The sequence below is a fragment of the Calliphora vicina genome, chromosome 2, assembly GCF_958450345.1.
Source record: "Calliphora vicina chromosome 2, idCalVici1.1, whole genome shotgun sequence".
Taxonomy (NCBI): Eukaryota; Metazoa; Arthropoda; class Insecta; order Diptera; family Calliphoridae; genus Calliphora; species Calliphora vicina.
This window is the reverse complement of record NC_088781.1, coordinates 138,279,574-138,305,346: the sequence shown is the minus strand read 5'-3', so window position 1 is coordinate 138,305,346 and position 25,773 is coordinate 138,279,574. Positions and strand designations below refer to the sequence as shown.

General features: G+C 28.6%; 1 protein-coding gene across 1 annotated transcript; it reads right to left on the bottom strand.

The window, feature by feature from the left end:
* Positions 1–1,474: 1,474 nt before the first annotated feature.
* Positions 1,475–13,235, bottom strand: yellow-c (L-dopachrome tautomerase yellow-c). Its single transcript, XM_065502145.1, has 3 exons — positions 12,973–13,235; positions 2,355–2,706; positions 1,475–2,274 (listed from the first exon to the last, which is right to left on the bottom strand). Exons 1-3 carry the CDS (start codon positions 13,185–13,187, stop codon positions 1,597–1,599), a joined length of 1,245 nt encoding a protein of 414 aa, XP_065358217.1. The 5' UTR covers positions 13,188–13,235; the 3' UTR covers positions 1,475–1,596.
* Positions 13,236–25,773: the final 12,538 nt, after the last annotated feature.

The following is a 25,773-nucleotide window of genomic DNA, read 5'->3' as shown; positions in this document are numbered from 1 at the left end:
AGAGGCCAATTTCCAGTTCCATTTCTCGAAATCAAATTTTGATTTCAATAAATCAATGGTTGCGGTCGCCGTATGGCAAGTAGCTCCATTCAGTTGAAACCACATCTTGTCCGGACCAGTGTCATACATTTTTTCAAATAAAAAATCATTGATTACGTTGCAGTAACGATCTCCATTGACCTAACTCGAGCTCCGGCTTAATTTTTGAAGAAATAAAGTGCTCTGATGACGCTGGTGGCATCAAACGGTGCATTTTTCTGGATGTAATGGTGTCTGTTGTGGATTTTTCACAATCTCATCATTAAATTTTGCGATAAAACAGTCGTCTATAAGTTGCGCGATTTGATGACTGATTTTCAAAGTAAATTTGGTAGTATTTTCCCGTTCACCATGATAAAATAATAAAATCTTAAACAAACTTTAGCTTAAATTTAAAAACCTTCATATCGTTATAATGAGTCAAATACAACACTGTGCCATTATTACTTTTGTGAGTTGCCAACTTCATGTACTGCATATGCTTATGAAACACAGCCAGAACACATAAACACACACACACATGTACACGGAGTACATTCAATTGTCATTTCCATTTGTTTTCTTCAAGCAACTGTCAAAGTTGTTTTTGTTTACATTTTTCTTTATACTAAATTTCTACAAATGTCCGTTACAAGTGCGATAAACTGTGAAAGTGTTTAAAGATTTAACAATAAATTATTATTTAATGTAATAAAAGGATGGTATTAAAAACATTTTATGCTATTTATGCAAAAACTATGTTATTAACATTAATTTTATAATGTGTGTGTAAAAATATTAACATTTCTTTAAAAATTAGTGTTTGTAGCATTCGCAAATAAAATGTAAATCTTGAAATGCTAGTTTGTTTTTACGTTCCAAAAGAGGATGGTGAAGAAGAAAGGTGAGATTATATGTGTAGATCACTTTTTGCCCTATCCTGTGCCTATATTACGTCTATATTAGTGGAAAAGCTAGCCACAGAATGTTATGTTTCTGACCCACTGAACAATGTTTGGTGACAATAAGTTTATTTCAAAATGGCAAGATTCAACAAATTCCCTGTATGTTGTTGATTTGGAATCAATAAGCATCACATTCTATAGAAAATTTTTGTGATTTTAAACAATATTTTCTAAAGGAAATTCCAAAGATTCTAAGCAATATTTTCTATAGAAAGTTTGTGTGATTTTAATCAACATTTTCTTACGAAAATTAGACTGATTCTAAGCAACATTTTAATACCCTTCACCATGAGTGGCAAGATGAATTAATTCTATAAAATAATGAAGTCTAAAAGGAAAGAATTGAATACGTTAGAAGTGCTAAAGAATTAAGACTATGAATTCAATAACGTATTGCTTAAGAAATACAATTTAATTTTGAAAATTTAATTAAGAATAAATGCTTTCGAACCTTTGCTAATTAATAAATAATTCTACTACAGTTTTCATAATAAAAAAAAATTACAATAATTTATTGTTTTTATATTTAAAAAATAAGTATTTTAAAGAACATTTAAAAACTAAATACGATAATTTTATAACTCTAAAAAAAATCATTAGCATCATTTAGAATTTACAACTGACAGGTGGTGCCCTTAATCAGTTCCTTATTGTTGCCCATTAACACACGGTAATTGACGGCAGCCGGATCCAGTTCCTTATATAAATAGGTGGGCATTTTATCAGACAAGACCCAGATGGTGCCATCCGAATCGATCTTTAAATCATTGGGGAATACCAAAGTATGAGAATCGGAATCAATTAAACCCTGATTGTCTGCCGTATAGGGTTTCTTAATGTTCCAACAGGCTATGGCATCCTTATTCACTTGAGTGTAGAAAATCACACCAGTTTCCTTGTCATAAACTTCAGCTGTGGATTGTCCATTATTGCCACGATCGCCTACATATTTGAAATCGTAATAAGCATCGGGACTGGTGGCCAGAGTTTCGTTTTGTAAAACGCGATTCGATACCTTAAATTCCTTGGTACTGGCCAAAGCATGGAAGTAAATATCTTTAGAACGATCAGGATTCATGGGTCCCACAGCCAAGCCAAATACACCATCAGTCCATTGGAAATTTACACCGCCCACATTGAAATCTCCTTGCAAAGGATCAAAGTGGAAGAAATTGTGTTTGACGCGATACGAATGATCATTTTGGAATGAATAGACAACTACACCATAGGCACCCAAATCGGGAACATAGGCATAAGTCTTAGAGCACTCCGAACGATCGGAATCTACAATCTGTTAAAGAAATATAAATAAAGGAAAAACATTTAATTTAATCCACAGCTTAAAAGTATCTATGTTTCGAAATTACTTACAATATTGGCAAAAAATGAGTCCTGTTTAATTTGTGTTTTGGGTATGCTAAATCTACGAATCAATTTATCGGTTTTCAAATCAAATATTACTATAGCATTGTCGGTCACCTGCTTGCCCTCGCCCAAAATATCTGCCAATCCTGTATCTAATACCCATAAGCGATCACAGTGATCCGCCTGTATGCGGAAGGTGGAAATGATGGTAGAATTATCTCTTAACTTAAAGCCATCATCGATTTTCTCCGTAGGCACCTTGTTGGCCTCCCAGCTGGGATAGGGCTTAAGTTTGGGAGTTTTATCCTTAGAATTTAAATCTACATAGTTTAAAGTTGAGGCAATGCCAGACTTCCATCTGAAAAACGAAAAAAAGTATTCAAATTAGTTTTAAGTGCAAAAAATATTTATAATTAAATAATGATATATAAGTTTTTTTATTTTTTTTTTATATTTTAAAACAAAAGTTGGATAGAATTAATTCTTAACTAAATTTTCAAAATTAAATACATATCGTTCATTTGCTGCAACAATGGCATAACTCAAAATCCGGGTGTTTTGAACTGAGTAATACAAAATATGCGCCGTTCTTTAGTCTTTAATATAGTTTTATCAGTTTTAAAGAAAAGTCAATTATATTTTGTATGAGAGTGTTTTTTTTGTTGTATACTTCAAAATTAAAATTCATGTTTTCTCGTATATTTGACAAGTAAAAGTATGGGTTATAATTAGATTAGAAAGATATTAATATCTACTATTTAAATCAGGTTTTATTTCCGTTTTTCTCGAAACGACTTTTTTTGAATTATGACGTTGTTGCAGCAAATGAGCGATATATCCTCCTAACAATGCCATTAAAGAATTGAGCACGCATTCATTCGTTGTCGTAATTCCTTTGCTTTAAGAATTCACTTTTATGGAATTAATCCTTATTGAATCAAATTAACTCCAAAACTCCTCAGCATTGACTGTGTGATATTTCATTAAAATATCTCCAATTATTTTGAAAATAAAAAGTTTCTAAACCTCTGATAGTTTTGTCATGAGTAGCAAGAGATCCCTCAAAGTCCGTCTGTTGTATGTTGAAATCAATATATCCACAATAGATTCGGTTCGGTTGCTACTTACAATCGAGAAAATCGTACCACTAATGGCTGAGATATAAAGAAAAAACCGGGACAACCTCGAATTTTGCCCTATTTTTATACCCTTCACCTTAGTGAGAAGGGTATATATAAGTTTGTCATTCCGTTTTTAATTTCTACATTTTTCATTTCCGACCCTATAAAGTATATATATTCTGGATCCTTATAGATAGCGGAGTCGATTAAGCCATGTCCATCTGTCTGTCTGTTGAAATCAATTTTCTGAAGACCCCAGATATCTTCGGGATCCAAATCTTCAATAATTCTGTCAGACATGCTTTCGAGAAGTTTGCTATTTAAAATCAGCAAAATCGGTCCACAAATGGCTGAGATATGAGGAAAAACAACCTAGGACAACCTCGATTTTTGACCTATATCTGGATTACTAAGTCATTAATATAGACAATATGGATATCTAATGATAGATATTTCAAAGACCTTTGCAACGACGTATATAAGACCATAGTAAGTTGGACCTACAATGGCTCAAAATCGGATAAAATATTTTTTAACCCGATTTTTTTTTTTTAAAATTTAAAAAAAAAAATTGAAATTAATTTTTTTTTTTAAAATTTAGAAAAAAAAAATTTAAAAAAAAACAATTCGAAAATTTTTTTTCCAAAAAATTAAAAAAAATGAAAAAAAATTTTTGTTCACCTAAAAATATTTAAATTTTTTATTTTGAATTATAATTTGGTGAAGGGTATATAAGATTCGGCACAGCCGAATATAGCTCTCTTACTTGTTGATATACAGTGGTTGACAAAACAATGGAAACTTTTCCAAATATTTCATTAGTGACCTAAAATCTGAAATAATTTTTTAAAAAATTTTATCATTTTTGTAGTATTTTATTTGTATACTTTTAGTAACTTAATTTAACAAAAAACAAAGGACATAATTAATTAAATTCTAAAAATGAGAAATCAAAATTAAAAGATTTCTTTATTACGGCATTGACAAAACAATGGAAACTTAGGTATTATTTTAACAAATATGGTCTAAACTTTGCAATAGCTCAATATTTTGTTGGGTATCCCTTATTTTTTATAACTGCTACACATTGACGATGCATTGAACCAATTAAAGAGTCAATGGTCTCCTTTGAAATATTTGCCATTTTCTTATAACCGCCTCCGATAAATCTTTCTTCCTGGTGTAATTTTGGGTTCTTATTTTACGATCTACAATTTTCCATAGATTTTCTATGGGATTGTGATCTGGCGATTGGGCAGGCCACTTCAAAACACGTACCTCGTTGGATTGTAACCACTCGGTTACAACCGTAGAGGTGTGTTTCGGGTCGTTGTCGTGTTGGAATCTCCAAACTAGGGGCATATTTTCCTCAGCGTATGGATACATAACATCGTTTAATATGGTTCTGTATCCTATACCTGTCATGGTATCTTTTATAATATGAATTGGGTACATACCTTGCCCTGAAAAACATCCCCATACCATAATATTGCCACCGCCAAACTTTACAGTCTTATTTGTGTACTTTGGATCTAATCTTTTTCCCTTTGGTCGTCTTACAAATGTTCTCCCATCACTGTCTCTTAAATTGTATTTGGATTCGTCGGAAAAGAGGACAGCATTCCATTTCTATATCGACCAGTTTAAATGATCCCTGGCAAATTGTAGACGGATGATAGCAACCAAGACCAGCCTCATTTGCCCTGCGACTAACTGTTCGGGTACTTATTTCTAATTTTAGGCTATTAACAACATCTCGAGGAGTTATTTTTGGGAATTTCTTGAACTCTCTCGCTATTAAATTATCTTGTCTAGGAGTAGAACCGGTCTCACGAAAATTCTTTATAATTTTTGAAACTGCTGATTTATTTATTGAATATTTGCCACAGATACTATTTTGTTTTAAACCAGCTTTAAAATCGTTAATTATTTTATTTTTTAAGTCTTCACAAATCTTAACTTTAGCCATTTTCGTTAACTTTGAAAAAAGCAATTATGCGAAAAACTTAGAAAAACAAATTGTGAAAAATTAACAGAATTTAAAAATAAAATAAAATAACTGTAAACAGTATGCTTTTTACATCGATCTTTTAAATATTATTTTACACTTCTTTTTTGCAGAAGTTTAAAAGTTTCCATTGTTTTGTCAGTAGCGAAATAGTGAATATTTTTAATTTTGTTCCTTTTTTTCAGAATATAATTAATTATGTTGTTTGTTTTTCAGTTAATTTATATAAAAAAATCTATAAAGGTAAAATACTAAAAATTGAAATTTTGGGCTACATATGGAATATTTGGAAAAGTTTCCATTGTTTTGTCAACCAATGTATGTATATAAGGCTATATTAAGTTGGACCTACAATGGGTCAAAATATTTTATAACCTGATTTTTTTTCATCAAAAAATTTTTTATGTCTACATTCTTTTTCCAAATTTTTTTTTTTTAAAAAATAGAAAAAAAATGTTAAAAAAAATTTGGAAAAAAATTTTAAAAACAATTAAAAATATTTTAGTTTTCATTAAATAAAAATATTTAAAAAAATAATTTTTAAGTATAATTTGGTGAAGGCACAGTCGAATATAGCTGATCTCTTACTTGTTTTGAGTAATTTTTTTGTTTCTTACATTCCTATCTAGCTATCAACTGTTCTCCCCAGAACCTAGCTCATATACACCTCTATGAACTATGTATATTAAACACTCTAGGAAAGCTTTTTGAATGCTTATTACTTCACAGGCTAAATAATTATATTGATGAACTTGGGGGCTTATCTCCGAAACAATACGGATTTCGTAAGGGAAGAAGTACGTTTGATGCTACTAACGAAGTAGTCGAGATGGCCAGGATATCAAAAGGTTTTTGCATCATTATGGGTGTATGTAATTGTCTGTACAATATAATAGCTGACAACCTGAATAAAAGAATACTACTATATGGGGTTCCACAAGGATCCGTACTGGGTCCATTTCTATAGAACGTCATGTATGATGGTATATTGAATATGGATCTTCCGAAAAGTGCCAGACTATATAGCAACCGACAGTTGATCTCATAGAGTTAGCTACAAATGATAGCCTGATTAGATGTTATACATATATGGCAGCAAGCCTACAGTTGGCGGTGGCGAAGAAATACTTTCAACATCAATGATGATATTCAGCCCACCAAGGATTTTCAGCACACATAATGCAGGGCAATAACATACATAGTTTTTTAACGTAATCTTGGGTGTCCAACTGGATGATAAAATAAATTTCAGAGATCATATAAACATTTTTAATTAATAAATATTTTTTTTATTTGTCAAATTTCATAAAAAACATTATTGCCAAACGAATAAAATATATAAATTTAATGAAAAAAGTAAGTAGAAGAAAAATTTATAAATTTAAAAAAAAATATATCTTGGCAGTATTAACATGATAATAACGTAAATCATAGACACAAACAACGTAACCTAGACGAAAAAAATATATTATCTTACTGAATTGTAACTTCGACTACTTTTCTTCCTCAGACAAGACGAAACAATTGTCTAACAGAATTGGGGTATTAGCCTTTGAATGAAGCTAAATAATTTGTTTTGTGGTGAATGGTTTTATGAAACGAATTGCTGACATTTTGTAATTCTGAATTAAGACTTCAGGGAATTAACTCTAAATTGAATTAATTAATGGGTATGAGTTTTAAAAACCAAACAGTTTTAACCATAGAGAAATATACCTAGAGGGGAAACTCTGCTGTCAAATACCTAACTCAGTTGTTAAAAAAGTAATAAAAAACTCAAAATAAAAAATTATCACACATACGAGTGTTGTTTTTCTTTTCACATAGTTTTCTTAACTAATAATATCTCACCACTTAGGTTTTTGACAACTGAGTTTGGTCATTGACAATAGAGTTTCCGCTCTATGTGTATTTCTCTAAGGTTTTAACATAGTTTTAAAAATTGTTTAATATTTTGTGAGTGCTTTTTTTTTTTTTTAATTTCTTATTGTTAAACTTGTCTGTGTGGATGCGGTAAATTATTATTAAATGTATTTATGACATAAAGGCATCATGACTTGTTCTTTTTTTTAATATTTATTATTACGCCGTTGATTGCCTCTTTTTCTAAAGAGTGGGTTGGTGAGGAGTGTTGTGAAATGAAATGGATGTGTGCCATATAAACTGAAGCTTAGTTGCTACTTCTGCAGATTATGTTTTTATTATTTTTGTTTGTCGTTGGTAACCGCAATTGCTTAAATTTAATTTTAGTGGTTTTTATTGTTTGTATATAAAATTTGGAGGTTTTCATGTGGCTGTTTCAATTTAGTTCTCTTCTTGTCGTTGTCTTCTTCAGTTTCCAACCAAAGCTATGAAAATGACACTTGAGAGTTGGCAATGCAGCTGCTATAAAATGCCGTGTATAATCAATTTATTTTAAAGGTTAACCGTACGTTTTAAGTTTATTTACGTTTTGTATTTAAAGTTTTTAAAATCGTTTTTGATAAATAATAAGTTAATGACTCTGTATTCTGTGAATTCTTTTTATTGTTATTTAATTACATTTGTAAATAGGTAGTTGGTTTTTAAAAAAAATTAGTGTGTGTTCTAGGAAATAAAAAAAAAATATTTAACTATTTATAATTGGCAATACATTTGGGTTTTATAATTGTTAAAAATTAGCAAACAAATCTAAGAAATTAATAAAATGTTTAATAGATCCGTCTGAAAAGTTAATGTTGTTAATCCAAAGTATCTCTGCTAAACTTGAAACTTAAATGCGGGTTTTGTAAAATTGTTTTAAAGGCAGGCTGAAAGCTGTGGTTTAAAATGTAACAATTTGTGGTCTTGGTTTGTATTTTTTTAACTTTATATGACAGTCATAGAAATTAGCTTATGATAAATAACAAGTAAGAGAGCTATATTCGGCTGTACCGAATCTTATATACCCTTCACCAAATTATACTTTAAAATAAATTTTTTAAATATTTGTAGGTAAACAAAATTAAATTTTTTTATTTGTTTTTCAAATTTTTTTTTTAAAATTGTTTTTTATTTTTTTTTAAAAAAAGTTTTTTTCAATTTTTTTTTAAATTTTTTTTTTGGAAAAAAATTTATGAAAAAAAAAATTTTTTGATGAAAAAAAAAAATTCGGTTTAAAAAATATTTTTCCCGATTTTGACCCATTATAGGTCCAACTTACTATAGCCTTATCTACATCGTTGCAATGGACTTTGAAATATCTATCATTAGATATCCATATTGTCTATATTAATGATTTAGTAATCCAGATATAGATAAAAAATCGAGGTTGTCCCGGTTTTTTGCTCATATCTCCGTTATTTATGGACCGATTTTGCTGATTTTAAATAGCAAACTTCTCGAAAGCATGTCTGACAGAATTATTGAAGATTTGGATCCCGAAGATATCTGGGGTCTTCAGAAAATTGATTTCAACAGACAGACAGTTTGCAATGGACTTTGAAATATCTATTATTAAATATCCATATTGTTTATATTAATAACTTAGTAATCCAGATTTAGATAAAAAATAGGCCAAAAATCGAGGTTGTCCCGGGTTTTTCCTTATATCTCAGCCATTTGTGGGCCGATTTTGTCGATTTTAAATAGCAACCGAGCTGTAAGATTTCCCGATATATTGATGAATCATGAAAGTTATTTGGGGGCCTCGGAAAGTAAAACATACAGACGGACATGGCTATATCGACTTCGCTATCCATAATGATCCAGAATATATATGCTGTTACGAAATTGTACTTGAATTCAAATATAACGATTTTAAGGGCTGATTTAAAAGTAGCATAATGCTTTCAAATAACAGTGCTGTAATAGCAAACTGTAACATATCTGTGGGCATTATTAAATAAAAGCTTTCAGTTGACCATTGATCGTAAGTTGGCAATGCTGTTTTCTGCGACCGTATATTCGAATTCGAATATTCAGTTAAAGAACATTGTAGAAATAGAGCTTTCTAGATGGTAATGCAGTGTTATAAATAGTGGTAGAGGTTGCAGTCGTGAGACAGTTTATCAGAGACGCTATTCGAATAAACATCAACTGAGTGCCTTAAAGTGTGCTGTATTTTTCAAGTGAATTCGTGTACATTATAAAGTGTCTGTATTTCTGCGAATTTATAAACGTGTATAAAAAAAAACATTGAGTGACTATTTAATTCTGTTGTTGTACATTTTCAAATAAATAAAGAGTTGTTACAATTTTCAAACTACTAAACGGCTTTTATTTGCAATCAAAAGTATCCGGTTTATTTAAAGGAAAAATGTAGAAAATACAAACGGAATGACAAACTCATGGTGAAGAATATAAAACGTTAACCTTATAGCTTCTAAACAAAATGTGAAATGCTTCTTTATCTACCGCTAATTAGCAGACTGGTGTTTGGTACTTTTTTGAAATTCGAACCTTTTAGGGAAGAAAAGGGGTAAAAACTCTATTTTGGTACTTTTTTGCTACCCCATGTATCTTTTAGATCAATAAACATATAAATAAACTTCAAATCCTATCCTTTCTTATTAAAATATAACAAATACCAGTTTGGTACTTTTTGGAAATTCGAAAAATTATTTATTTTTGGTACCTTTTGCAAAAAATATTTTTTTTTCTATAAATGCGACATAGAAATATAAATATGTTATTAGAATCTTATTGAGATTTATTTAAATACATTTTTTATTGTTTAAATGGAACAAAAAAGTACCAAAAAGGGGTAAAAGCGGGAAAATACATTTTATTCGAAATTAGCAAGCCAATTTTGATAACATTTTAAATATTGGTTGCTGCAGTCATACAAAAATTAAATAACAGGATGCTATTTGGAAGCAGTAAATAAATCCAACCGAAATTAATCTGTGACCACTCGTCTTTTATACCAAAAGTCAATTTTTAATATAAAAGAACTCAAATATCTTAAAACTCAAATATCATATCGTAAATACTGCGATTTTAGGGAAAATAAACTGAATCTGTAATCACTCATATCTCATATCTAAAATCTATTTTTAGCATAAAAAACTAAGATATCTTATAGACAAATACGGGTAAATAGTTTGGTACTTTTTTAAAATATGAATACAGATTTGAATCCTATCATTTCAATGCGGACAAAAAAGTACCAAAAAGGGGTAAAAACGGGAAAATACATTTTATTCGAAATTACCAAGACAATTTTGATAAAATTTTAAATATTGGTTGCTGCAGTCATACATAAATTAAATAACAGGATGGTATTTGGAACTCGAGGGTGAAGCAGTAGATAAAACCAACCCAAATTAATCCAAAAATATATTTTCAGTATAAATAATTCAGTATCTTATAGACAAATCCGGGTAAACAGTTTGGTACTTTTTTAAAATATGAATACAGATTTGAATCGTTTGGAGTAGTTTGAGTAGTTTTAAACTTGACGGGTGTTTCAGAGTGAAAAGTGAAATTGGTACTTTTTCTCCTAATGGTAATTTTTCAATTGTATTTAATTATTCAACTAATAGATATAAAAGTTAGCTGATGTGCATCAGAGTGAAATTAAGATCAAACATAGGGAGAAGATTTAATGGTACATTTTGAACTTTTAAAGATTCTGATTGAATTAGAATACAAAAGGGGGTAATTATTGGTACTTTTCCTTTAATTTTCTTTGCAGTCTTAAAATGAAGTTCAGAACAATGGGTAATTCGATGTTTTTATTTGACATGATAACTGTTTATAGATTATTTATTTTTTAGATAATCGCAGGCAAATATTTTTACATTTTCAATGGCAAAAGTACAAATCTTTATTACACTATAATTCCAGAGTACTTAGAACTAATTTGTGCAAACTTTTATCACTATTGCCGCCTAATCAACATATTTGTGGCTGCTCAAACAGTATTCCGGTGAGACATTTATTTATTTATTTTTATTTTTATTGATTTCAATACATAAAAGCCATTATTATACCCTTCACCATGAGTGGCAAGGGTATATATAAGTCGCTATTTAAAATCGAGAAAATCGGTCCACAAATGGCTGAGATATAAGGAAAAAACTAGGACAACCTCGATTTTTGACCTATATCTGGATTACTAAGTCATTAATATAGACAATATGGATATCTAATGATAGATATTTCAAAGACCTTTGCAACGACGTATATAAGACCATAGTAATTTGGACATTCAATGGGTCAAAATCGGAAAAAAATATTTTTTAACCCGAATTTTTTTTTTCATCAAACATTTTTTTTTTGTCATAAATTCTTTTTCCAAAAAAATTAATTAAAGAAATTTAAAAAAATTTTTTTTAATAAAAATTAAAAAACAATTTGGAAAAAAAAATTTAAAAAAAATTTTAAATCATTAAAAAAATTTTGATTTTGTTTAAATAAAAATATATTTTTAAGTATAATTTGGTGAAGGGTATATAAGATTCGGCACAGCCTTACTTGTTTACATTTATATGGGGGCTAGGTGAAATCATGAACCGATATTGCCCATTTTCAATACCAAACAGACCTTATCAACAGAGGGTATTTTTAAAAATTTCAGCCAGCAGACTGCTATTTTCGTTTGCACTCTATCGTGTTTTCAGCAGACAGACAGACGGACGGACATAGCTAGATCGTGTTAGAATCTTATGAGGTCCCAGAATATATATACTTTTTGGTTCTACGACCAATATTTCGATATGTTACAAACGAAATGTCAAAATCAATTTTAATGGTGGGTATACAGATATGAAATAAAATAATGGAATTTTGTTCAATTTTGTTTTGCAGCTTATTATTCTTAAATCACAAAATTATATGCTCTTAATACTTATGTAGTTTTGAAAAAGTTTCCATTATTTTTTAAGAAGTTTCTCTTTTATGAAAGCGTTATTTATTTCAATTTGATTCAGATACTTTAAATATATGCAAAAACCAAAATGTTTGTTTCTATTAAAATTTAGTTTAAACTAGTATTCAAAATGCAAAAAAATCGAATAATTATTTATGTATATTTTAAAATACAACAACAAACACTCAAACATTATTAACAAAAAAAAAAGAAACAAGATGATAATTATACAATAATAATAATATAAATTCTGGAAATTAACATAAACAAATATAAAAAAAAATCCCGAAAAATTCAACAATCCAACAAATTTAAGAATAATTATGACGTAGAGATTAAATTTGAAATCATGACACCATTAAAAATGCATCAAATAATATATTAAGATTTTTGGGATTTTTTTTTGAAAATTTATTGGTACTACAAAAAGCAAACAAAACAGGTGTTTAACACAAAATCATTCTACTTAATTAATATTCATTAAAAAACCAGAAACAGAAGCTTTAAAGTTTCTAAATACTACTGGTCTGTGTTTGACAAGCATTTAATTAGTTTCAGCAATTTCAAATTTCAAATTAACCATAAACTTAAATATATTTTTTATATTTTTAATGTCTGCTTTATTACTATTTTATCTAAACAATTAATAAAAATTTCACTTACCTTGGCACTGTAATAAACAATTTATTATTCCATCTTTCCAAGCCCAAGGGCAAATTATTTTCCACCACGTATTCACCCGATTTTACCGCCGCCTTTTCAGCCTCCTCGCTGGGCCAATCGAACACCAATTGCTTCCAATGGAATTTTTCTTCTAATTTTCCTCTTACCAGCACAACTCCCACACATAACAGGGAAAATATTAATAACAATTTCATGGTTTCTATTTTTTAAATTTTTAACAAAATCTTTTGATTTGTTTATTTTATGTTTTTTTTCAATTTCACTTTATTATTGTTGGTAAATGTTGTGTTTTTTGTTTATTTTAATATTAACAATCACTTGATTTTTCTAACGCAGTAACAACACCAAATAGCTGTTACTTTCAAGCCCGTCTTGTTAATACTAACAATTTGGTTGGCTGGCGTAAAGCTTTTTATTTTAAACTAAACCGGCCCGAAAGAAGTCTAAGCTTTGTTTTATTAATACACAACAAAATAAAAGAGATAGAAAGAGAAGTATTATTGTTAAAACAGAGATAACTGTTTATAAACATTGCTGTCAGCAACATGTTGCAGCAACATATTAGCCAGACATGGAAAAGTTTATGTGATCACACTTCTTTTGATACTATTTATACCCTACACCACCATAGTGGGGAGGGTATAATGCGTTTGTGCAGATGTTGAATCACTTTCTGAGTCGATTAAACGATGTCCGTCCGTCTGGTCGGCTGGCTGTCCATGTAAACCTTGTGCGCAGAGTACAGGTCGCAATTTCGAAGATATTTCGATAAAATTTGATACATATAATTTTTTCGGCCCAAGGACGAAGCCTATTGAAACTGGCTGAAATCGGTCCATTATTTCACCTAGCCCCCATACAAATGTCCTCTCGAAATTGGACTTTATCAGTCATAAATGTTTAATTTATATACGTATCTACACAAATTTCGCTCCAAATAAGTTTTATATATACAAAATTCATGTCACCAAATTTTGTTACGATCGGTCCATAATTAGTCATAGCTCCCATATAGACCCGCTTCCGAAAATCACTTTAACGTGCTTAAATCACATAAAAATGTTGGTATATACACAAAATTCAACATAAATAACTTTTATATAGACATAAATCACACGACCTAATTTTATGGTGATCGGTCCATAATTGGTCATAGCTCCCATATAAGGCCCACTTCCGAAAATCACTCACGAATATAAATTATTGATATTTTAAAAAAAAAATAATTTTACTCATTTACTTGGTGTAGGGTATTATATGATCGGGCTTGACCGACCATACTTTCTTACTTGTTTTATATTCAAAAATGCCGTACACCATAATTTTCTATAGAAAATCCAGTTATACACAATAGAGGAGGCTAATTCTAACAGAATTATGTCTACACTCTATTAGAGGAGGCCAATTCTGACAGAATTATGTCTCACTCTATTCGGGGGGTCCAATTCTAATATAATTATGTCTCACTCTATTAGAGTAGAATAATTCTGACAGAATTATGTCTATACTCTATTAGAGTAGAATAATTCTGACAGAATTATGCCTATACTCTATTAGAGTAGAATAATTCTGAGAGAATTATGTCTATACTCTATTAGAGTAGAATAATTCTGACAGAATTATGTCTATACTCTATTAGAGTAGAATAATTCTGACAGAATTATGTCTATACTCTATTAGAGTAGAATAATTCTGACAGAATTATGTCTATACTCTATTAGAGTAGAATAATTCTGACAGAATTATGTCTATACTCTATTAGAGTAGAATAATTCTGACAGAATTATGCCTATACTCTATTAGAGTAGAATAATTCTGACAGAATTATGTCTATACTCTATTAGAGTAGAATAATTCTGACAGAATTATGTCTATACTCTATTAGAGTAGAATAATTCTGACAGAATTATGTCTATACTCTATTAGAGTAGAATAATTCTGACAGAATTATGTCTATACTCTATTAGAGTAGAATAATTCTGACAGAATTATGTCTATACTCTATTAGAGTAGACTAATTCTGACAGAATTATGTCTATACTCTATTAGAGTAGAATAATTCTGACAGAATTATGTCTATACTCTATTAGAGTAGACTAATTCTGACAGAATTATGTCTATACTCTATTAGAGTAGACTAATTCTGACAGAATTATGTCTATACTCTATTAGAGTAGACTAATTCTGACAGAATTATGTCTATACTCTATTAGAGTAGACTAATTCTGACAGAATTATGTCTATACTCTATTAGAGTAGACTAATTCTGACAGAATTATGTCTATACTCTATTAGAGTAGACTAATTCTGACAGAATTATGTCTATACTCTATTAGAGTAGAATAATTCTGACAGAATTATGTCTATACTCTATTAGAGTAGACTAATTCTGACAGAATTATGTCTATACTCTATTAGAGTAGACTAATTCTGACAGAATTATGTCTATACTCTATTAGAGTAGACTAATTCTGACAGAATTATGTCTATACTCTATTAGAGTAGACTAATTCTGACAGAATTATGTCTATACTCTATTAGAGTAGACTAATTCTGACAGAATTATGTCTATACTCTATTAGAGTAGACTAATTCTGACAGAATTATGTCTATACTCTATTATAGTAGACTAATTCTGACAGAATTATGTCTATACTCTATTAGAGTAGACTAATTCTGACAGAATTATGTCTATACTCTATTAGAGTAGACTAAGTCTGACAGAATTATGTCTATACTCTATTAGAGTAGACTAAGTCTGACAGAATTATGTCTATACTCTATTAGAGTAGACTAAGTCTGACAGAATTATGTCTATACTCTATTAGAGTAGACTAAGTCTGACAGAATTATGTCTATACTCTATTAGAGTAGACTAAGTCTGACAGAATTATGTCTATACTCTATTAGAGTAGACTAATTCTGACAGAATTATGTCTATACTCTATTAGAGTAGACTAATTCTGACAGAATTATGTCTATACTCTATTAGAGTAGACTAATTCTGACAGAATTATGTCTATACTCTATTAGAGTAGACTAATTCTGACAGAATTATGTCTATACTCTATTAGAGTAGACTAATTCTGACAGAATTATGTCTATACTCTATTAGAGTAGACTAATTCTAATAGAATTATGTCTATACTCTATTAGAGTAGACTAATTCTGACAGAATTATGTCTATACTCTATTAGAGTAGACTAATTCTGACAGAATTATGTCTATACTCTATTAGAGTAGACTAATTCTAATAGAATTATGTCTATACTCTATTAGAGTAGAATAATTCTGACAGAATTATGTCTATACTCTATTAGAGTAGACTAATTCTAATAGAATTATGTCTATACTCTATTAGAGTAGAATAATTCTGACAGAATTATGTCTATACTCTATTAGAGTAGACTAATTCTGACAGAATTATGTCTATACTCTATTAGAGTAGACTAATTCTGACAGAATTATGTCTATACTCTATTAGAGTAGACTAATTCTGACAGAATTATGTCTATACTCTATTAGAGTAGACTAATTCTAATAGAATTATGTCTATACTCTATTAGAGTAGACTAATTCTGACAGAATTATGTCTATACTCTATTAGAGTAGACTAATTCTGACAGAATTATGTCTATACTCTATTAGAGTAGACTAATTCTAATAGAATTATGTCTATACTCTATTAGAGTAGACTAATTCTGACAGAATTATGTCTACACTCTATTAGGGGAGTCCAATTCTAACATAATTATGTCTATACTCTATTAGAGTAGAATAATTCTGACAGAATTATGTCTATACTCTATTAGAGTAGACTAATTCTGACAGAATTATGTCTATACTCTATTAGAGTAGAATAATTCTGACAGAATTATGTCTATACTCTATTAGAGTAGACTAATTCTAATAGAATTATGTCTATACTCTATTAGAGTAGACTAATTCTGACAGAATTATGTCTATACTCTATTAGAGTAGACTAATTCTGACAGAATTATGTCTATACTCTATTAGAGTAGAATAATTCTGACAGAATTATGTCTATACTCTATTAGAGTAGAATAATTCTGACAGAATTATGTCTATACTCTATTAGAGTAGAATAATTCTGACAGAATTATGTCTATACTCTATTAGAGTAGACTAATTCTAATAGAATTATGTCTATACTCTATTAGAGTAGACTAATTCTGACAGAATTATGTCTATACTCTATTAGAGTAGACTAATTCTGACAGAATTATGTCTATACTCTATTAGAGTAGACTAATTCTAATAGAATTATGTCTATACTCTATTAGAGTAGAATAATTCTGACAGAATTATGTCTATACTCTATTAGAGTAGACTAATTCTAATAGAATTATGTCTATACTCTATTAGAGTAGACTAATTCTGACAGAATTATGTCTATACTCTATTAGAGTAGACTAATTCTGACAGAATTATGTCTATACTCTATTAGAGTAGAATAATTCTGACAGAATTATGTCTATACTCTATTAGAGTAGAATAATTCTGACAGAATTATGTCTATACTCTATTAGAGTAGAATAATTCTGACAGAATTATGTCTATACTCTATTAGAGTAGAATAATTCTGACAGAATTATGTCTATACTCTATTAGAGTAGACTAATTCTGACAGAATTATGTCTATACTCTATTAGAGTAGAATAATTCTGACAGAATTATGTCTATACTCTATTAGAGCAGACTAATTCTGACAGAATTATGTCTATACTCTATTAGAGTAGAATAATTCTGACAGAATTATGTCTATACTCTATTAGAGTAGAATAATTCTGACAGAATTATGTCTATACTCTATTAGAGTAGAATAATTCTGACAGAATTATGTCTATACTCTATTAGAGTAGACTAATTCTGACAGAATTATGTCTATACTCTATTAGAGTAGAATAATTCTGACAGAATTATGTCTATACTCTATTAGAGTAGACTAATTCTAATAGAATTATGTCTATACTCTATTAGAGTAGACTAATTCTAATAGAATTATGTCTATACTCTATTAGAGTAGACTAATTCTGACAGAATTATGTCTATACTCTATTAGAGTAGACTAATTCTGACAGAATTATGTCTATACTCTATTAGAGTAGACTAATTCTAATAGAATTATGTCTATACTCTATTAGAGTAGACTAATTCTGACAGAATTATGCCTATACTCTATTAGAGTAGAATAATTCTGACAGAATTATGTCTATACTCTATTAGAGTAGAATAATTCTGACAGAATTATGTCTATACTCTATTAGAGTAGAATAATTCTGACAGAATTATGTCTATACTCTATTAGAGTAGAATAATTCTGACAGAATTATGTCTATACTCTATTAGAGTAGACTAATTCTGACAGAATTATGTCTATACTCTATTAGAGTAGAATAATTCTGACAGAATTATGTCTATACTCTATTAGAGTAGACTAAGTCTGACAGAATTATGTCTATACTCTATTAGAGTAGACTAATTCTGACAGAATTATGTCTATACTCTATTAGAGTAGACTAATTCTGACAGAATTATGTCTATACTCTATTAGAGTAGACTAATTCTAATAGAATTATGTCTATACTCTATTAGAGTAGACTAATTCTGACAGAATTATGTCTATACTCTATTAGAGTAGACTAATTCTAATAGAATTATGTCTATACTCTATTAGAGTAGACTAATTCTGACAGAATTATGTCTATACTCTATTAGAGTAGACTAATTCTGACAGAATTATGTCTATACTCTATTAGAGTAGACTAATTCTAATAGAATTATGTCTATACTCTATTAGAGTAGACTAATTCTGACAGAATTATGTCTATACTCTATTAGAGTAGACTAATTCTAATAGAATTATGTCTATACTCTATTAGAGCAGACTAATTGTAATATAATTATGTCTATACTCTATTAGAGTAGACTAATTCTGACAGAATTATGTCTATACTCTATTAGAGTAGACTAATTCTGACAGAATTATGTCTATACTCTATAAGAGTAGACTAATTCTGACAGAATTATGTCTATACTCTATTAGAGTAGACTAATTCTGACAGAATTATGTCTATACTCTATTAGAGTAGACTAATTCTGACAGAATTATGTCTATACTCTATTAGAGTAGACTAATTCTGACAGAATTATGTCTATACTCTATTAGAGTAGACTAATTCTGACAGAATTATGTCTATACTCTATAAGAGTAGACTAATTCTGACAGAATTATGTCTATACTCTATTAGAGTAGACTAATTCTGACAGAATTATGTCTATACTCTATTAGAGTAGACTAATTCTGACAGAATTATGTCTATACTCTATTAGAGTAGACTAATTCTGACAGAATTATGTCTATACTCTATTAGAGCAGACTAATTCTGACAGAATTATGTCTATACTCTATTAGAGTAGACTAATTCTGACAGAATTATGTCTATACTCTATTAGAGTAGACTAATTCTGACAGAATTATGTCTATACTCTATTAGAGTAGACTAATTCTGACAGAATTATGTCTATACTCTATAAGAGTAGACTAATTCTGACAGAATTATGTCTATACTCTATTAGAGTAGACTAATTCTGACAGAATTATGTCTATACTCTATAAGAGTAGACTAATTCTGACAGAATTATGTCTATACTCTATTAGAGTAGACTAATTCTGACAGAATTATGTCTATACTCTATTAGAGTAGACTAATTCTGACAGAATTATGTCTATACTCTATTAGAGTAGACTAATTCTGACAGAATTATGTCTATACTCTATTAGAGTAGACTAATTCTGACAGAATTATGTCTATACTCTATTAGAGTAGACTAATTCTGACAGAATTATGTCTATACTCTATTAGAGTAGACTAATTCTGACAGAATTATGTCTATACTCTATTAGAGTAGACTAATTCTGACAGAATTATGTCTATACTCTATTAGAGTAGACTAATTCTGACAGAATTATGTCTATACTCTATTAGAGTAGACTAATTCTGACAGAATTATGTCTATACTCTATAAGAGTAGACTAATTCTGACAGAATTATGTCTATACTCTATTAGAGTAGACTAATTCTAATAGAATTATGTCTATACTCTATTAGAGTAGACTAATTCTGACAGAATTATGTCTATACTCTATTAGAGCAGACTAATTCTGACAAAATTATGTCTATACTCTATTAGAGTAGACTAATTCTGACAGAATTGTGTCTATACTCTATTAGAGTAGACTAATTCTGACAGAATTATGTCTATACTCTATTAGAGTTGACTAATTCTGACAGAATTATGTCTATACTCTATTAGAGTAGACTAATTCTGACAGAATTATGTCTATACTCTATTAGAGTTGACTAATTCTGACAGAATTATGTCTATACTCTATTAGAGTAGACTAATTCTGACAGAATTATGTCTATACTCTATTAGAGTAGACTAATTCTAATAGAATTATGTCTATACTCTATTAGAGTAGACTAATTCTGACAGAATTATGTCTATACTCTATTAGAGTAGACTAATTCTGACAGAATTATGTCTATACTCTATAAGAGTAGACTAATTCTGACAGAATTATGTCTATACTATATTAGAGTAGACTAATTCTAATAGAATTATGTCTATACTCTATTAGAGTAGACTAATTCTGACAGAATTATGTCTATACTCTATTAGAGCAGACTAATTCTGACAGAATTATGTCTATACTCTATTAGAGTAGACTAATTCTGACAGAATTGTGTCTATACTCTATTAGAGTAGACTAATTCTGACAGAATTATGTCTATACTCTATTAGAGTTGACTAATTCTGACAGAATTATGTCTATACTCTATTAGAGTTGACTAATTCTGACAGAATTATGTCTACAATCTATTAGAGTAGACTAATTCTGACAGAATTATGTCTATACTCTATTAGAGTAGACTAATTCTGACAGAATTATGTCTACAATCTATTAGAGTAGACTAATTCTAACAGAATTATGTCTACAATCTATTAGAGTAGACTAATTCTAACAGAATTATGTCTACAATCTATTAGAGTAGACTAATTCTAACAGAATTATGTCTACACTCTATTAGGGGAGTCCAATTCTAACATAATTATGTCTCACTCTATTAAAGTAGACTAATTATGACAGAACTATGTCTACAATCTATTAGAGTAGACTAATTCTGACAGAATTATGTCTATACTCTATTAGAGTAGACTAATTCTGACAGAATTATGTCTACACTCTATTAGCGAAGACTTAATCTAACAGAATTATGTCTACACTCTATTAAATTAGACTAATTATGACAGAATTATGTCTACACTCTATTAAATTAGACTAATTATGACAGAAATATGTCTACAATCTATTAGAGTAGACTAATTCTAACAGAATTATGTCTACACTCTATTAGGGGGTCCAATTCTAACATAATTATGTCTCACTCTATTAAAGTAGACTAATTATGACAGAACTATGTCTACAATCTCCTAGAGTAGACTAGTTCTGATAGTTTTATGTCTACACTCTATTAGAGTAGAGTAATTGTGACAGAATTATGCTACACTCTATTAGAGTAGACTAATTCTGACAGAATTGTGTGTACAATCTATTAGATGAGACTAATTCTGATAGAATTATGTCTAAACTCTATTATATTAGACTAATTCTAACAGAATTATGTCTACACTCTATTAGATGAGACTAATTCTAACAGAATTATGTCTACACTCTATTTGTGGAGTCTAATTCTAACAGAATTATGTCTCACTCTATTAGGGGAGTACAATTCTAACATAATTATGTCTACAATCTATTACAGTAGACTAATTATGTCTCTCTATTAGAGAAGACTATTGAACTCGTTTTTTGCTAAATTTTAAACAAGTCTGCTGGCAACATGTTGCTCTTAAATCAAGTTTAATTTTTCAGTGAAACAAAAAAATTCAAATAAAATTTTGTTTAAAAAATTATTTCAAAAAAATTATCAATAAACCTTGAATTATTTGTGTTTTGTTTTTATACCATTCACCTTCGTGAGAAGGGTATATATAAGTTTGTCATTCCGTTTGTAATTTCTACATTTTTCATTTCCGACCCTATAAAGTATATATATTCTGGATCCTTATAGATAGCGGAGTCGATTAAGCCATGTCCGTCAGTCTGTCTGTCCGTCTGTCTGTTGAAATCAATTTTCTGAAGACTCCAGATATCTTCGGGATCCAAATCTTCAATAATTCTGTCAGACATGCTTTCGAGAAGTTTGCTATTTAAAATCAGCAAAGTCGGTCCATAAATAACGGAGATATGAGCAAAAAACCGGGACAACCTCGATTTTTTACCTATTTTTGATCTATATCTGGTCATTAATATAGACAATATGGATATCTAATGATAGATATTTCAAAGTCCATTGCAACGATGAGGCTATAGTAAGTTGGACCTACAATGGGTCGAAATCGGGAAAAATATTTTTTAATCCGAATTTTTTTTTCATCAAAAAAATTTTTTTGTCATACATTTTTTTTCCAAAAAAAAAAAAAAATTTAAAAACTAAAAAAAAAAATTTTTTAAAATTTTAAAAAATTTTTTTTAAAAAATTTGGAAAAAACTTTTTAAAAAAAAAAATAAAAAAAAATTTTAAAAACAATTTCAAAAAAAATTAAATTTTGTTTACCTAAAAATATTTAAAAAAATTTATTTTAAAATATAATTTGGTGAAGGGTATATAAGATTCGGCACAGCCGAATATAGCTCTCTTACTTGTTTATTTTTGCAAAGTTTTTTTTTTTTATGCAGCACGTGAACATTTGCTGCTTTAATTTGTTTATCAAAATACAAGCATGTCAATAAATTGTTAATGTTGTTATTTTTAATATAAGGAAACTGTTTTAAATAAAAATGACTTTAAAATAACGATAAAATCTTAAATATTTTTAAAAATTTACTTACGTATGGATATATGAAATGAAAGTCAATGATTTATAAACACTCGAAGAAATTCGAAAAGAAAATATTTAAGAAAAGAAGTGAATTTCAAATACAATGATTTATGTTTGTATCAAATTTACAGCAACATGTTGCTGGCAAAGGTCAAGCTCAAAATAACGTATGTAGAAAATTTCTCCACCACCATTTTCTTATAAATCATTTTAGCAATTTAAATTAATTAATTTTTTACTTTTAATCTAAAATATGAATTAATTTCATATTTGTTTAGCTTTTTTTTTGTGTGTTGTTTTAAAACAATCTACAACACATTTATTTAATTATTCAAAAAAGAAATTAAAAACTAATAAATTCAATTTTTATGCGCACGAATTTTTAATGCATTTAATAACCTTTTGGCATTTACAAACCAATAAAAAAAAATAACATGCAACATTTATAAAATCTTTTTTTTATTGTAAAAATAAAAACGCATTTTAAATACCAGTTCAATCATTAATGCTGTTTTTTTGACTGTTTTTTTCATATTAAAACATTTAAAATCCTTTAATTTAATGCAAATATAACATACGAAAATGTGTGTGTTTAAATTAAAATTAAAACACATTTAAATACACAAATAAAATAAAATTTGCGAGCAAAAAATGTAATTAAAATTTATTGAGGGAGACCAAAGCGACACACGACAAAATAAATTATTAAAAAATTTAATGAAATTTTCTTTAATTACTTTATATTTATCTAGCCCTCTTTGCTATGTATTCTCATTCACTCAGAACGTTTTGTGCTTATACGATTCAAATCTGTATTCATATTTTAAAAAAGTACAAAACTGGCATTTGGGCCTTTACTCTTTTATATTTATAGATTGTTTTATTAGCAAATTATAAATATTTAACACTAATCTATTAATATTATAAACGCTTAAATCTTAATTGTACTACATATCTTAATAACAACTCATTTTCTTGTGTAGTTTGTGGCTTGACGGCTCAATTGCAATCTCCAGCACAAACCCAAACACACACACTCAACTACACTCCAATGTAAACAATCAAACAACAACAACAGCAAAAAAAACGTGTGAAAAAATGTGTTTGCCTGCAATTTGTTTTGATTTTTCAATAACAACACCAACAAACAACCATAACTACAATAAACAATCAAACACACTACTGCTACTACCACTTACTACAACTGTTCATTGACACGATTGATTGTCATCTCTAAAGAGTATTTTTTTTTTGTTATTGTGTCTGATTGTTATTATTGTCAAATTGTAACAAGATAATAATGATGATAACAGCTATAATGATGATGATGTTGTAGTTGTTTTTGTGTTCTAGCGTTTTTCATTTGGTTTATTTTGAAATCAGTGTATTAAACTATAAATGTTGAGTGAACCATAAATGGATATCCGATGCTAATGAAGAGTACTTTTTTGTTGTTGTTGTTATTGTTATACATTTGCAATTAATTTTTAAGCAGGCGTGCCCCAATTGAAAATTACAGAATGTAATAGCGAAGTTTAAAAATTCGATTTTTTTTCCAATAAACTCACTACATATTTGTATTAAAATAGTCTGAGAGCTAAAAGAATGAATTTTAATATTTTGTACTTTGTGGTAACTAGTTCATTAACTATAAAATAAATACTGTTAAATATTGGAATAAAATTGTTGAAATTGTATTTAAAAATAAAACAAACATAATAACTTGTTTTCGTGGTCCGGTCTAATATACATTTTTATATGAAAATTAAATTTATATGTTTTTGTTTTCATTTAAATTTTTTGTTGTTCTTTTTTAAGTGTATAATTTATTTTGGCCAGTTTTAATTCATATATTTTCATATATTTATTTGTACTTTTTTTTCATAATTTTTGTATGAATTAAATCGGTTTTACCAATTTGTATTTTAGTGAATAAAATACATTTTACGCTAGACTTATTTGTGGATTTTACCCCAAAAAAAAAATTAAATAATTCATAATAAACAAAACGAATTTATCAATTATCTGTATTTTCGTTATTTTATTATAAAATATTAATTGTTTGTTATTTGATTGTGTATTTTATTAGTTTGATCGTGCATCATTTCGCAAACAATTAAATATTTTGTATAACAATCATGTTTTATTTCAATCACCCACAAAAAAATTTACAAACAAATTAAACCAAATGAATGACTTTTTGAATGGTTTTCTCATTTTAATGATTCAGTTTTTTAACCCAAATTCGTAATCGTATTTGTAACGAAATTTTATATTAAAAAACCAGAAAATTTTATGTTAATTTCCTGTTTTAATTTGGCTGACAGTTATTTTTAAACAAAATTTTATTTATTGTATTACATTTTACGGTAATAAAAATTTATAATTGTTTTGTTATTAAATAATGATATTTTATTATATTTTATGTTAATTATGTACAATAATAATGTACAAAAATCGTTGGAAAATCTAATATTAAAACCAGGTTTAATGACTCTGTATTTAATACAGTTTTAGAAATAATAATTTTGAAAAATTTACTATGACCTTTTAACATCATTCTGGCAACATATGGATTCCGAGCCAAAGGAACTGCTCATTATTTGAGGCCAAGAACGAATCATGCCAATATCTGATACTCTCTTCCAAAGTAGAGCGTATCCCAGAGAGACCGTCCAGCAACGATCAAAAAAATAGTAGTCGGACGGCAAAATTTTCCAGCCACTTCATTTTAAATTGCGTTCGGTACAGGTTCCCTGTGATGGTCTGGTCAGATTTCATCAGCTCATAATAGATGGAACGTTTTTG